This window comes from Leucoraja erinacea, chromosome 18 (assembly GCF_028641065.1).
Source record: "Leucoraja erinacea ecotype New England chromosome 18, Leri_hhj_1, whole genome shotgun sequence".
NCBI classification, from domain to species: domain Eukaryota; kingdom Metazoa; phylum Chordata; class Chondrichthyes; order Rajiformes; family Rajidae; genus Leucoraja; species Leucoraja erinaceus.
Window position 1 is genome coordinate 20,230,751 of NC_073394.1, and position 14,750 is coordinate 20,245,500.

At 42.7% G+C, this 14,750-nt stretch overlaps 1 protein-coding gene across 4 annotated transcripts in view; it reads right to left on the reverse strand.

Moving 5' to 3' along the window:
* Nucleotides 1-14,750, reverse strand: part of abcc8 (ATP-binding cassette, sub-family C (CFTR/MRP), member 8) — a 93,291-nt gene that overhangs the window by 9,458 nt on the left and 69,083 nt on the right. For all 4 annotated transcript variants that reach the window (XM_055649501.1, XM_055649500.1, XM_055649498.1 and 1 more), the window contains 7 exons: nucleotides 14,246-14,403; nucleotides 11,718-11,810; nucleotides 9,710-9,812; nucleotides 8,070-8,183; nucleotides 7,159-7,279; nucleotides 6,371-6,501; nucleotides 1,677-1,755 (listed from right to left, as the gene is read on the reverse strand). In XM_055649501.1, coding sequence (XP_055505476.1) covers nucleotides 1,677-1,755; nucleotides 6,371-6,501; nucleotides 7,159-7,279; nucleotides 8,070-8,183; nucleotides 9,710-9,812; nucleotides 11,718-11,810; nucleotides 14,246-14,403 — 799 coding nt within the window. The remainder of the gene's footprint in view (nucleotides 1-1,676; nucleotides 1,756-6,370; nucleotides 6,502-7,158; nucleotides 7,280-8,069; nucleotides 8,184-9,709; nucleotides 9,813-11,717; nucleotides 11,811-14,245; nucleotides 14,404-14,750) is intronic.

Consider the following 14,750-nt stretch of genomic DNA (forward strand, 5'->3'; position numbering starts at 1 on the left):
TCATCAGGCCAGGGAATCTTGTTTAGGTGCCTTTTGGCAAACTCCAAGCGGGCTGTCATGTGCCTTTAACTGAGGAGTGGCTTCTGTTTGGCCACTCTCCAATAAAGGCCTGATTGGTGGAGTGCTGCAGATATAGTTGTTCATCTGGAAGTTTCTCCCATCTCCACAGAGGAACTCTGTAGCTCTGTTAGAGTGACCATCAGATTCTAGGTCACCTCCCTGAATATGTTAGTAAGTCTCTATCCTAAGGCCCTTCTCCCCCGATTGCTCAGTTTGGCCAGGCTCTATGAAGAGTCCTGGTGGTTTCAAAGTTCTATTTAAGAATGACGGAGGCCACTGTGCTCTTCGGGACCTGCAATGCTCCAAAAAATGTTTTCCCCAGATCTGTGTCTCAACACAATCCTGTCTCGGAGGTCTACAGACAATCCCTTCGTCTTCATGGCTTGTTTTTTGCTCTGACATGCACTGTCAACGGTGCGACCTTATATAGACAGGTGTGTGCCTTTCCAAATCATGTACAATCAATTGAATTTACCACTTGTAGACTCCTATCAAGTTGTAGAAACATCTCAAGGATAATCAATGGAAACACGATGCACCAAAGCTCAATTTTGAGAGTCACAGCAAAGGGTCTGAATACTTACATAAATGTGATATTTCAGTTATTTATTTTTAATTATTTTGCAATAATTACTAAACACCTGTTTTCACTTTTATATTATGAGGTATTGTGCGTAGATTGATGCTAAAAAATAATGACTGTAACCAATTTTAGAATAAGGCTGTAATGTAACAGAATGTGGAAAAAGTGAAGGGGTCTGAATACTTTCTCAATGCACTGTATGTGGTTCCTTGCATCTTCGCTGTTTTATAGTTCTTTGGCACAAGGACAGCCAACTTTTCTATCACTTATTACATTAAAATATGCTAGGAGTAATTTTCGTTTAGCTTGGAATTTAAGCACGTTGCTTAAAGGTTTATTTCTAAGTTTGAAGAAGGGTCCCGACCCAAAATGTCAACCTATCCATGTTCTCCAAAGATACTGCCTGAACTGCTGAGTTACTCCAGCATTTTGTCTTTTTTTTGTTGTTGTAAACCAGCATCTGCAGTTCCTTGTTTGTGCCTACTCTGCCAGTACCATTGTTTGTTTAGAGATACAGAGTGGAAATAGGCCCTTTGGCCCACCGAGTCCATGCCACCCAACGATCACACCTACACTAGTTCTATGTTATCTGATTTCATCTCCCTGCACACTAGTGGCAATTTACAGAAGCAAATTAACCCACAAACCAGTACATCTTTGGAACGTGGGAAGAAAATGGAGCATCTGGAGAAAATCCAAGCAGTCACAGGGAGAGCATGCAAACTCCACATGGACCGCCTGGGGACAGGATCGAACCCAGGTCTCTGGTGCTGTGAGGCAGCAACTCAACCAGCTGCGCCAAGAAATGAAGTACTCAACACTGCATTTGTTGACATTCCTTAACTCCTGGTTGCAATACCACAAACAAATATTTTCAGTTGCTAACTCTCCTTTGTTTTCCAGAACTTGCTGCTATGTACCCATTTAAAAAAAAAAACATGTTAACATGTATAGGTGGGAATAAAAACAAAAGTACACAAAAAAAAATTAAATGAGAGAATGTGTGAAAAACAAATTCAAGTGAAAACTTTACCTTCAAACATATCTACCATTCTGAAAAAGGCTAAAGAAAAGGAAGATTTCCCACTGCCAGTCCGTCCACAGATTCCAACCTGTGGGCCAAATGGATTCCATTGTGAAGTATTATCAGTACATGGTAAAGCATTTGGTAATGCATTTAAACAACGTGCTACACCAATGCGAACATTGTCGTATTTTTAATCAGTCATTCTAGAATTTTTATATATCATGACCTATATCTGGGAATAAAATGAAGCAAAGAGCACTCATTATTGTGTTGTAGAGTAAATCTGCAGCTGCAACTAAACATTATGGCGATCCAAAGATTGTGCTTCTCCCTTGTCCTAGATGCACAGAATCTCTTGCCCAGAGTAGGGGAATCGAGGACCATAGGTTCAAGGTGAAGGGGAAAAGATTTAATAGGAATCTGAGGGGTAACATTTTCCACACAAAGGGTGGTGGGTGTATGGAACAAGTTGCCAGAGGAGGTAGTTGAGGCTGGGGATTATCCTAACTTTTAAGAAATAGACAGGTACATGGCAAATTTGGAGGGATATGGACCAGGCTCAGGCAGGTGGGACTAGTGCAGCTGACATGCTGGCTGGTGTGGGAAAGTTGGGCTGATGGGCCTGTTTCCACACTATATCACACAATCCCATTTGGAAAGAAGGGGTGATAGACACAAAAAGTTGGAGTAATTCCAGCAGGTCAGACAGCATCTCTGGTGAAAAGGAATGGGTGACATTTTGGGTCGAGACCCTTTCGACTTCTACAAGACAGGGTTTTGAAAGACGTAAGGAAGTAAAGTGTGTAGGAAGGAACTGCAGATGCTGGTTTAAACCGAATATAGACACAAAATTCTGGAGAAACCCAGTGGGTCAGGCAGCATCTCTGGAGAAAAGGAATAGGTGACGTTTCGGATAGGAACCCTTCATCAGATTTAAAGATGTGATGTTTCTGTCCCCACTTAACAGTCACCATTAACATCCCCGAAGAACTGGTGTTTTCTTAAGAGCACAATAACTGTTAATTATTAGGTAGAAACAAGGAACTAGATGCTGGTTTACGAGAAAAGTCACAAAATGTTGGGGTAATTCAGTGGGGTCAGGTAGCATCTCTGGAGAACAAGGATAGGTGACTTTACTTTAGACTTTAGAGATATAGTGCGGAAACAGGCCCTTCGGCCCACCGCGTCCACGCCAACCAGCGATTGCCCCGTACACTAGAACTATCCTACACAATAGGTACAATTTACAATCTTTACCAAAACCCATTAACCTACAAACTTGTTCACCTTTAGAAGAAACCAGAGAACCAGGAGAAAACCAACGCGGCCACATAGTGAACGTACAAACTGTACAAACAGCACCGCATTCGGGATCGAACCTGCGTCTCTGGCGCTGTAAGCGAACAACTCTACCGTTGCTCCATGCTTCAGATTGGAACCTCACTTCCCGACCCAAAATATCACCTCTTCATGTTCTCCAGAGATGTTCCCTGATTCAACTTGCTCAAGATTTCAGTATCTGCAGATCCTTGTGTCTCCTTTTTACTGAAAAGACTCCCATCGCTTGCCAGGCTTAGTCCCACCCCACCTCTCTTCCCCAACTTCCTCCCCCTACTACATTCAGTCTGAAGAAGGGTCCTGACCTGAAACATCAGCTGTCCATTCAGATGCTGCCTGTCTGGCGCTTTGTGTTTTGCTCAAAATTCCAACATCTGCAGTTAACATAGAAAAATGGGTGCAGGAGTTGGCCATCCGGCCTTTCAAGCCAGCACTGCCATTCAATATGATCATGGCTGATCATCTAAAATCAGTATGCTGTTCCTGCTTTTTCCCCATCTCCCTTGATTCCTTTAGCCCTAAGAGCTAAATCTAACTCTTGAAAACGTTCTGTGTATTGGCCTCCAGAGCCTTCTGTGGCAGAGAATTCCACAGATTCACAATTCTCTGGGTGAAGAAGTTTTTCCTCATCTCTAACTGTTCTGCCATTTCCTCATCCTGACATAGTTCCTTGCTTAGTTGCTATCTGGCAGTGAGGATTTTTTAATCTGACTGACGAAAGAACTACATTTACCTACCCAATAAATCATAGATCACTTCAAAATTAATTTGCAGATGCAATTTTCTCACAATTCAAATGAATGTTATTGGGTAACTGAAATGTCGATGAATTTGTACTATAATAGCAAACAAAATAGTCATGCTGCACCAGTGTTCCATAAACAGTAATGGCTTTACTTTTATTTTGGTTACAGAGAAAGAATATTGAAGGGAATAATAGAGAAAACTGCGTCTTAGTTAGATTGCATTAGCCTAAATAGACAGATGTGCGAGGGATTCAAATGTTAACTCCTCTGGCAATTCTGTATCTTGACCTGCTGCAGATTAAGATCCAATTACAATGTCGGATTAATCCATAACCTTTCATCTGAGGAGTGGGTTTTCTTAGGCTGATCTGAGATAACAATTTAGTTTAGTTTAGAGAGACAGCGTGCAAATTGGCTCTATGGCCCACCAAGTGCTCGCCGACCAACGTTCCCACCACACAAACACTATCCTACACACACCAGGGATGATTTACAATTGTTCCAAAGCCAATTAGCCTACAAACATGTACATTTTTGGAATGTGAGAGGAAACTGGAGCGCCTGGAGAAAACCCACATGGGTCAAGGGGAGAACGTACAGAGTCCATACATACAACACCCATAGTCAGGATCGAACCTGGGTCTCTGGCGCTGAAATCAGCAGCTCTACTGCTGCACCACTGTGTTGCCCACAAATTGTTCACAATGCATTGATAAGGTGATTTTTATGTATAATATATTATAATGTCATATCTCCTCTTTCTTATACACTTAATACAAGTGTTTTATATTATGAGTGACATAGGAAGGGTAGAAATATCTATGCAGGGTAGAAATGTCAAAAGACTACAGGGCATAAGTTTGAGGTGAGAGGAGCAAAGTTTAAAGCCGACGTGCGCGGCACGTTTTTGCACAGAGGGTGGTAGTGGTCTGGAATACACTGCCAGTGGTGGTGGTGGAGGCAGATACGATAGTGGTGTTTCAAGAAGCTTTTGGATTAGCACATGGATATGCAGAGAATGGAGGGGCATGGATCACACGCAGGCAGAGAAGATTAGTTGAACTTGGTATCATGTTCCGTGTGGGCCGAAGGGCCAGTTCGTGTGCCGTTTTGTTTGGTCTGCAGATAATTCCCGATGTGAAAATTCCAGACCTATGTTTCCCAGAGATACTGCCTGACCCACTCAGTTACTCCAGCACTTTGTGTCTTTTTTTTGTAAACTAACAGCTGCAGTTCCACGTTTCTATATTATAGCCTTCCATGTTCTAAGTAAATCAACTATTATTAGTAATATTATTTTTAGTCTGTTTGGTTTACATTGCTGCCTTTTAAATTCTTTAGAATTCTAATCTTTGCCATCTTCTCGATAAATACCCAGTTGTTTCAATGCCTTAACTTTCTTTAATGGAAATTAATTAACACTCCAAGGTTTCTATTTTCAGGAATAGAAGACCCAAATCTCTTCTTTTAAGTACCTTTCTCTCCTTTCTTTCCTTTCTCCCGAGGACATCTACTCTAGTGTGAGTATACGCTCCATTTCAGTAGTAGCCCTAGGGCTTTATACATTTTAAAAGCCTGTCACAGCATGCTTAACTATGGACAGGGTATATACTTTAACCTTGTCATTGAAACTCCAGCATAAGGGACTACTACATACACCAGAAATATAGCCTACTGAACCAGAGAGATTATTCAAGTAGAGTGTGGAAGAAAACGTACTTTCTATTACAATGAGCAGTGCTTTTAAACATCATTGCATTGCCTTGCTCTCTTTTAGTTTAATTCAGTGGGTCAGGCAGCATCTCTGGAAAAAAGGAATAGGTGACGTTTTAGATCTAGACCCTTCCTCAGACTGAGAGTCAGGAGAGAGGGAAATTAGAGGTACGAAAAGTTACAAAGAACAAATGGATGAAAGGTATGAAAAGAACAAATCAAAGCCATCCACTCTATCCGGCCTTTCATTATTCGGTAGGTTTCAATGGGATCTGTTGCCATGGTTTCAATGAGATCCTGGTAAGTACTGTGAGATCTACACTCTATATTGCCTGTAATGCTATAGTTAAACATGAAAACGGGTCATTCATATCTTTAGAGTTTGGTTTAGAGGTCCAGAATGGAAACAGGCTCTGCAACCCTCTGAGTCCATGCCGACCATTGTGCACATGTTCACACAAGTTCTATGCTATGCCACTTTTGCTTTCACCCCCTACACTCGAGAGGCATTTGGAAATCCCTTCAACAAACAAAAGTAAGAGACTTTCTGTAAGATATGTAGCAGAAACAGTTAGCTATAATTCAGAAAACTGGCATTAGTTTGAATTGATTGAAAGATACGGCGTGAAAATGCCCACCAACTCCATGCCGACCATCAATCAACCGTTCACACTCATTCTATGTTATTCCGATTTCTCATTCATTCCCCACACATTTGGCGCAGTTCACAGAGGTCAATTAATCTACAAATCCACGTATCTTTGGGATGTGGGTGGAAAGTGAACTACCCAGAAGAAACCTATAGCTCAGGCCCTGGCAACATCCTCAGAAATCTTAGCTGCACTCTTCCCAGCTTAACGACATCCTTTCTACAGCAGGTTGACTATAACTTAGCCATCTTACCTTCTGCCCTGGACTGATGTGAACATTCACGTTCTTTAGCACTGGCTTAAGGGTGCTGTCGTACCGAACGCTGAGATTCTGGATTTTGATCTCACCCTCATCTGGCCAATTAGGAGGAATCTGAGAAGGTGCTGTTGCAATTTATCCAGGAGAAGAAACAAATAGTTAAAAGATTGTTTGCTGACTAATTGGTCATTGGAATTCTAATGGGCCTGTCCCACTTAGTCGATTTTTTTGGCGACTGCCGCAAAATTTTCAACATGTTGAAAATTTTTCGGCGACAGTAGCGACAATTTTTGCTGTTGTGGGTTGTCGTAGGTTGACGTAGGTGCTGTCGTAGGTTGTCGCCAGATGTCGTAGGTGAATTCCATTAAAACTAGTCCCTGGCAGTCACCTAACGAGTCGCCTAAGTGGGACAGGTCCATTACTAAACGGGCCTACCGCGCCCTCATGGTCGGCTGCGGGATGCACCCCCGGGGAACAAAAGTGGACGGACGAAGAAAGGGACATGGCGCTCAAGGAAGGAGATGGCTGGAGGCCTGCAACAGGCTGGGAATTGCATGGAACAACCACCAATCATAGGAACTGGAGCGTGGACTATGAAAATTGGCGCCAAAACATGGCGCCTCTTGCATGCGGGCTCAGTAGACCATTTCTATATCATTGTAATCGGGGATCGGTGGTATGCAATACTCCAAAGGACTGTTTGTACAGAAAAGTTATTTCGCTATGTTAGCACTTAGCACATGTGACAATAAAAGCACAATTGAACCACTGGAAATGCTCACATATAAGTCCGTCGTAATTTTCAGTTTCGATTTTAAGGAGGTTGTTTATCCTTTGTACAGCACCCAGTTGTACCTCCATATCCGCTAGATTGCGTACCATCCAATTCAAGTAGTTTGAGATCTGCAAAGCAAAGAATGTTGCTACTTTCAGCAATTGGTCAATCCTTGAACAGCTAATAATTCAGAGAGAAAAAAAAAACACAGCCTACGAGTGTGCAGTCTATCGTAAGTTTGATCTTTGCCAAGAAAATTAATGCCAAATATTTTTCCACTTTGGTTTTGAATATAATTCAGCAACTGGACGAAGGAGTCCCAATTTAAAATCTCAGATTGAATAGTAATGATTAGAAACATATAATAAATTTCACCCAATTTTGAAAAGCAACAAATTAAATCTCCATTTCCAAGTGACCCAAATTTATATTTACTCCTGAAGACTTCCAATTTCAGATTTTTAGTAAATTACGAGCATAAGATGTAGGAGCCATAGACCATTTGGTCCATGGAGTCTGCTCTGGCATTCAATCATGGCAGATCTATTATTTCCCCTCTCAACCCCAATCTCCTGACCTCTCCCCATAACCTTTGACTCCCTTACAAACCAAGAACCTGTCAATCTCTGCTTTGAAAATACCCAATGACTTGGCCTCCACAGCCATCAGTGGCATTTAATTCCACAGATTCACCACCCTCTGGCTAAATAAATCCCTCCTCATCTCCATTCTAAAGGTACATCCTTTTATTCTGAAGCTGTACCCTCTGGCTCTCTGGTCCTAGACTCCCCCACTACTGGAAACATCTTCTCCACATCCAGTCTATTTAGGCCTTTCATTATTCAATAAATTCAATGAGATCCTCCCCCCCCCCCCCCCCCCCATCCTAAATATTCTAAGCATCTATAATATTCTTACCATGAGGGCATAGGTAAGTCCCAGACCAACAAGTCCTGATGCAAGTCCGTAGTACAAAGAGTTTGTGATCGAGGCAACTGCTGCAATAAGAACTACACATGCTCCAATATATTCCTAGAGGCAACAATAAACAGCTTTACTCACGTAAAATTGCCATGGAATAAAGCAATAATATGTTTGAAGTAATAAAGTCGCTGAGCAGAGTTAAACAAAACAAGGAGTGAACAAGGAATCTGCACATTTATTAGTTTGGCCACCAGACCTTAATCAATGCTTAAGTTTTGAGGGAATAATAAATACATCAACCATTTTGCAGCTATGTCGGATGGTTGTTAAGGCTGGTGGATGCCTGGAACTCGCTGCAAGGGTGCTGGTGGGGGCAGATACCATAGGTACATTTTAGATAGGTACACTGATAAGCAGGGATATGGATCGTGCAGGTAGATAAGAGTTCGTCTTGGCATCATATTTGGTATCGACTTTGTGGACCGAAGGGGCTGTTTCTGTGCAGTGCTGTTCTATGTGGAAACAAGGAACTGCAGGTGCTGGTTTTCACAAAAAGACACAAAGTGCTGGAGTAACAGTGGGTCCGGCAGCATCTCTGGGGAAGATGGATAGGTGAGGTTTTGGGATGTGACAATGTGAAGAAGGATCCCGACCTGAAACGTCACCTATCCATGTCCTCGGGAGATGCTGCCTGACCCGCTGAGTTACTCCAGCACTTCTGTGTGCTATTCTATGTGGTTAGAATTTTATTTTTCCTCACATGCTGAATTTGCAAAACACAGGTAAGTTTGCATGATACACTGCCGTTACCATTGACTTTAGTGAATCCAAACTCGGATGTGGGAGTTACATAAGCAAATACATTGTGTATTTATCATGTGACTAAAGGTATCTTTATAACAACTGGGCTCCAGAACAAAACCTCGTCCTGGAACTAGCATGCATAGAGATGTTATGGTAACTTTTTCATCTTTATCTTTACCCCATGGTTATTAATCTATTTAATCTATTTTATATTTTCGATGTGCATTATGTTTCCAGTCCGGTTTTGCTACTGCAAGTAAGAATTTCATTGTACCATTGTCGGTATGTACAATGAAACACTCTTGACTCTTGTTCTCATGAAAGATCATTGTGCTGAAAGCTCATGTGTTTACATCTCCCCACAAGTTTTTAGTTGAGGTTTTGATTGATTGAACTGATTGAAAGATACAGCGTGGAAATAGGCCACCAAGTCTGTGCTGACCATCGAACACACTACGTATGCTGCCTGTATGGAGTACCCATGGGTTTTCTCCGGTTGCTCCGGTTTCCTCCCACACTCCAAAGACATACAGGTTTGTAGGTTAATTGGCTTCAGTAAAAAATTGTAAGATGATTCCTAGTGTGTAGGATAGTATTAGTGTAAGGGGTGATCGCTAGTCGGCGTAGACTCGGCGGGCAGAAAGGCCTGTTTCTGTGCTGTATCTCTAAAGTGTAAAGTCTATAGTGAAAGTCAGTGAAATGGAGCAATTACATTTTGTGTGCTATTGTAGGGATATTTACCGCACAGTTCAAATTCTAATTTCATAAGAATAGGCGGAAAAAAGATGAGAGGCAATAATCATTGAAGATTCGTCATCTGTAGCCCTTACCATACGAACTTCGAGCCAGCGGTTGGCTGCTGTGAGGAACAAGGAGGCAATGTTGTTAGTGTCGGTGAGCTCCAGCAGTTTCTGGCGAAAGCGATTTTCTTCCCTGAAAACACAGGCACACAAGTTTCATTGGCTGCAAGTTTACCCGGTGTGGATATTTGTCTTTAAATATAAAAAGCATTCATCCCCCCTCAATGCTTAAACACCATCTAAAGTAGTTTAATTCTGCATCCAGTTGAGGTAAATCTGTTACTCTGTGATTATGTGCAGATGTATCCTCAGCTTCCATTTTTGTCTAGTTTAGCTTAATTTAAGGGCCGCAGCGGTAGAGGTGCTGCCTTACAGAGCCAGAGACCTGGGTTCGATCCTGACTATGGGTGTTGTCTGTATGGAGTTTGTACGTTCTCAGTATGACTGGATGGGTTTTCTCCGGGTGCTCCCACACTCCAAATACGTACAGGTTTGTAGGTTAATTGGCTTCAGTAACATTGTAAAATTGTCCCTAGCATGGAGGATAGTGAGAGTGGAAAGATTAATCAGAACCTGAGGGGCAACTTTTTTCATATGGAGGGTGGTGGGTTTAAGGAACGAGCTGCCAAAGAAGGTAGTTGAGGAAGGTATTATAACAGCATTTAAAATACCTTTGGACAGGTGAATGGCTAGGAGAGGTATAGAGAGATATATGCTAAAGGCAGGCACAAGGGGCTAGCTTAGATGGTGTATCTTGGTTAACACGGATGAGTTGTGCCTATTTCCGTGCTGTATGACTCGCTGATTCTATTCCACGTGCAAATGTTTGGCAGAATAGGAACATAAGAGGGAGCAGGAATAGACCATACAATCCCTCTGCCGATGAGTGAGGTGATGACTAATCTGATATGGTCTTGCTGTCTGTCCATTCATTGTCATTCTTACCTTCCCTATTGTGCAAATATCCCAACCTTCAATAGGTTGAATAATATAAGGCTACCATTTTAATCTGGGGTTATATTAATATAGAACAGTCCAGGCCCTGCGGGCCATAATATCCATACTGAACATGATCTCTGCCTGCAAGTGATCCATACCCCTCCATTCTCTGCATATCCAAGTGTCTATCCAAAAGCCTCCTAAATGTCACTGACATACCTGGCTCCACCACCACTCCTGGCAGTGGGTTACAGGCACTCACCCCCCTCTGTATAAAAATAACATCTCTTTTAAACTTTGCCCCTTCACCTTAAAGTTCTGCTTTGACATTTATCTTTGACATTTCCATCCAAAAGGTTCTGTCTACCCTACCAATGCCTCTCATAATTTTAGTCTTAGTGTCATGCAGCGTGGAAACAGGCTCTTCGGCCCAACTTGCCAACACTAACCAATATGCCCCTTCACTAGTCCCACCTGCCTGCATTTAGGTCAATTCCTTCTAAACCAGTCCTATCCATGTACCTGACTAATTGTTTCTTAAACATTGCGATAGTCCCTGACACAACTACCTACTCTGGCAGCTTGTTCCATGCACCCATCACCCTTTGTGTGAAAAAGTTACCACTCAAATTCCTATTAAATTTTTCCCCCTCACCTTAAACATATGTCCTCTGCTTCTCAATTCTCCTACTCTGGCACAAGACTGTGTGTACCTGATCTATTCCTCTCATGATTTTATACATCTCTATAAGATCACCTCATCCTCCTGCCCTCTAAAGAAGACTCCGAGCCTGATCAACCTCTCACTACAGCTCAGGCCCTAAAGTCCTGGCAACATCCTCGTAAATCTTCTCTGTACCCATTCTAAATTTACAACATCATTCCTGTAACATGGTGTCCAGAACTCAACACAACACTCTAAATATGGCCTCACCAATGCCTTATACAACTGCAACATGACCTCCCAACTTCTATACTCAATACTCTGACTAATGATGAAGCTATGCTTTGACGTGTCTTTGACATTTCCAGCCTGGGGAAAAGGTTCTGACTGTCTTTGCCTCTCATAATTGTATATATTTCTAGTAGATAGCTTTACCTTAAGGCTCGTATTGTGGTCAGGCCCTCCACCGTCTCGGAGAAGTGGGAGAGCAGCGGAAGTTGGGTGCTGTCATCCAGTTGCTGTAGGTCTCTGCAAATCAAAGCATGGTGAAAAGTCTATCAATGGTTGTAAGTCCTTATCATTTATCATCTTTCAACTCCGCTGATCAATACACGTCAGACGCAAGCAAACTCTAGAAACCATGAGGCTTAACAAGCTTGCTGAGGGTTGTGGAAGCAGCCCAGGCCATCGCGTAACCGGTCTTCCTTCCATTGACTCCATTACCTGAGCAACATAACCAAGGATGAGTCGCACTCCCCTCCCCTCCCCTCCCCCCTTAACTGCAGATGCTGGCTTATCATAGAAAGACACAAAGTGCTGGAGTAACTCAGCAGGTCAGGCAGCATCTCTAGAGAACATGGATAGGTGACGTTTCGGGTCGGGATGCTTCTTAACAGTCTCCAGCATTTTGCTAGTTTTTAGTTGAAGACATTTATGGGGAGTTTACATGTGCTATTAAAAATTCAGAGCTTTGCATTAATTAAATGTTTGCATGAATTATGCTGATCTTTTGATTCAATAAGCTGGCCATTGTTATTTTTACGTGTTGGAAGAAGCTGCACATGCTGGTTTACACTGAAGATAGACACAAGAATTCTGGAGTAATTCAGTGGGACAGGTAGCATCTCTGGTGAGAAGGAATGGGTGAGGTTTCGGGTCGAGAGCCAGGGAAGAGGGAAACTAGAGGGTATGGAAGGGTAAGGTGTGAAAACGACAGATCAAAGCAGATGATGACAACAAACTATTTCATCTCATGATGAAATATTTTGTTTCATATCTCTAGTTTCTCTCCCCTGACTCTCACTCTGAAGTAGAGTCACGACCTGAAACGTCTCCCATTCCTTCTCTCTCGAGATGCTGCCTGTCCCACTGAGTTACTCCAGCACTTTGTGTCTATCCTCATTGTTATTTTTATCTGTAAATAGACCAGGTGCATTGATGGTTGGGTATAAAGCTCCCAATTTTGATAAGACCCACTACAAATTGAAGAGTGCTTTAACTATGTGCTTTGAGAACACTTCACCTATTCATAGAAGCCTAAGGGTTATCATTGTGTAGTGCTTCAGACTAAAGCCTTGACTTCCAGCTTGCCATTTTGTTATCTCTCCAAACAATTAAGGACAAATAGGTGGTAAAAGCATTTAAATGGCACCTATAGCATTAAAACATGAGCCATGGCGATAATGTGAGTGAAACAGCATGACAATAGGCCCCTCAGCCCACCGAGTCCATGCCAACCATTGATCCCACTTTCTCATGCACTACATGCACACTAGGGAGAATTTACAGTGGCCGATTAGCCTACAAACCCACATGTCTTTGGGATTTGGGAGGAAACCAGAGCAGCCACAGCACCCGGAGGAAACCCACGCAGTCACAGGGAGAACATACAAACTGCATGCAAATAGCACCCGAAGTCAGGATTGAACCTGGGTCTGCAGCGAGTGAGGCAGCAGCACTATCTGCTGGTGTTCAATTTTTTGATTCAGTGAATTTCTATGGATGGGGCATGCCACCCTATTCACTCAGCATCACCAAGGACCCACACCACCCTGGTCACTCCTCCTCTCAGGAAGAAGGTACAGGTGTCTGAAACTGTAACGTCCAGGTTCAGGAACAACATCTTCCCAACAACCACAAGGTTATTGAGCACCATGAACTCCAACTAAACTACGACCTGCCTAGATTGTACTAGGGACTTAGTGCTTTATTGGTTTGTTTTTGCACCATTTTAGATTTTTTTAATTCATGGCACTTGTTTTTTGCCTTTATCTTTTTAATCTATTGAGTACTGTGTTTACAAACCTGTCGTGCTGCTGCTGCTGCTGTTGCTGCATGTAAGCGTTTCATTGTTCCGTTTCGGTACAAATGACAAAAAAACACTGTTGACTCATGACTTGATTACCAGAAAAAGAATAATTTATATATTGCAGACTCATCCACCAAATAGTGTAAATAATCAAGTTGGCAGTGCAGGTAGATAAGATGATGAAGAATGTGTAAAGGAAAGGACACAAAAGTGCTGGGGTAACTCAGCAGATCAGGCAACATCTCTGGAGAACATGGACAGGTGATGTTTCGGGCTGATACCCATTTCTGGCTCATAGATAGACACGGGGGGCCGTCGAGAACGAAGGGGAACCTGGCGGGAGGGGGGACTGTTGCCATATGGGTCAGCATGCAGACGATAGGGCTGTTCAGTGAACTTTTGTAACTTTGACGGCACCAGAAAAGTTACAAAAGCACCAACACTTGTGTTGTGCTGCCTAGGTGAGGTCTGCTGTGTGATTTTACCGGGCTGTATGTAAAAACAAAGCATTTCACTGTACCTACGTAGGCACATGTGACAATAAAGTAACATTGAGTCATTGTCGGTATTGTTCACCTTGATGTTGTCAGTGGAGTGATTCTACAATCCTACGTCTCTGTAATGTTAGCAAGCCCAGCTTCTGGCAGCTGCCTACCTGGACGCCACTCTGAAGTACTTCTGGATAAAGTAGTAAACCACTGCGAGAGGGACCAGGGCGATGACGAACACAGGTGTTACGTATGAAATCACTGCCAGAGCAGAGACACACAGGAGCGTTGATCGAATGAGGCATTCCAAGGTAGCGGGGATGTGCTGGAAATAAATGCAACATTACCATCAATCCAGTCAATACCAAATCTCATCCATCAACACCCGTCCCTTATAACAAATTATCTCTTGATTTACGGACGTTACTGGACTTTATCTTGCACTAAACGTCACCCATTCCTTCTCTCCACCGATACTGCCTGGCCCGCTGAGTTACTCCAGCTTTTTGTGTCTACCTCGCTTTATATCTAATACCTCCTAATCCAGGCAGTATCCTGGTAAACCTCTTCTGCACCCTGAATGCTTCCACATGCTTCCTGTAATGGGGCGACCAGAAGTGCAAACAAGAACCTAAAATAATCAACAGTAAACTTTAATTGTCAGCCAAGTAA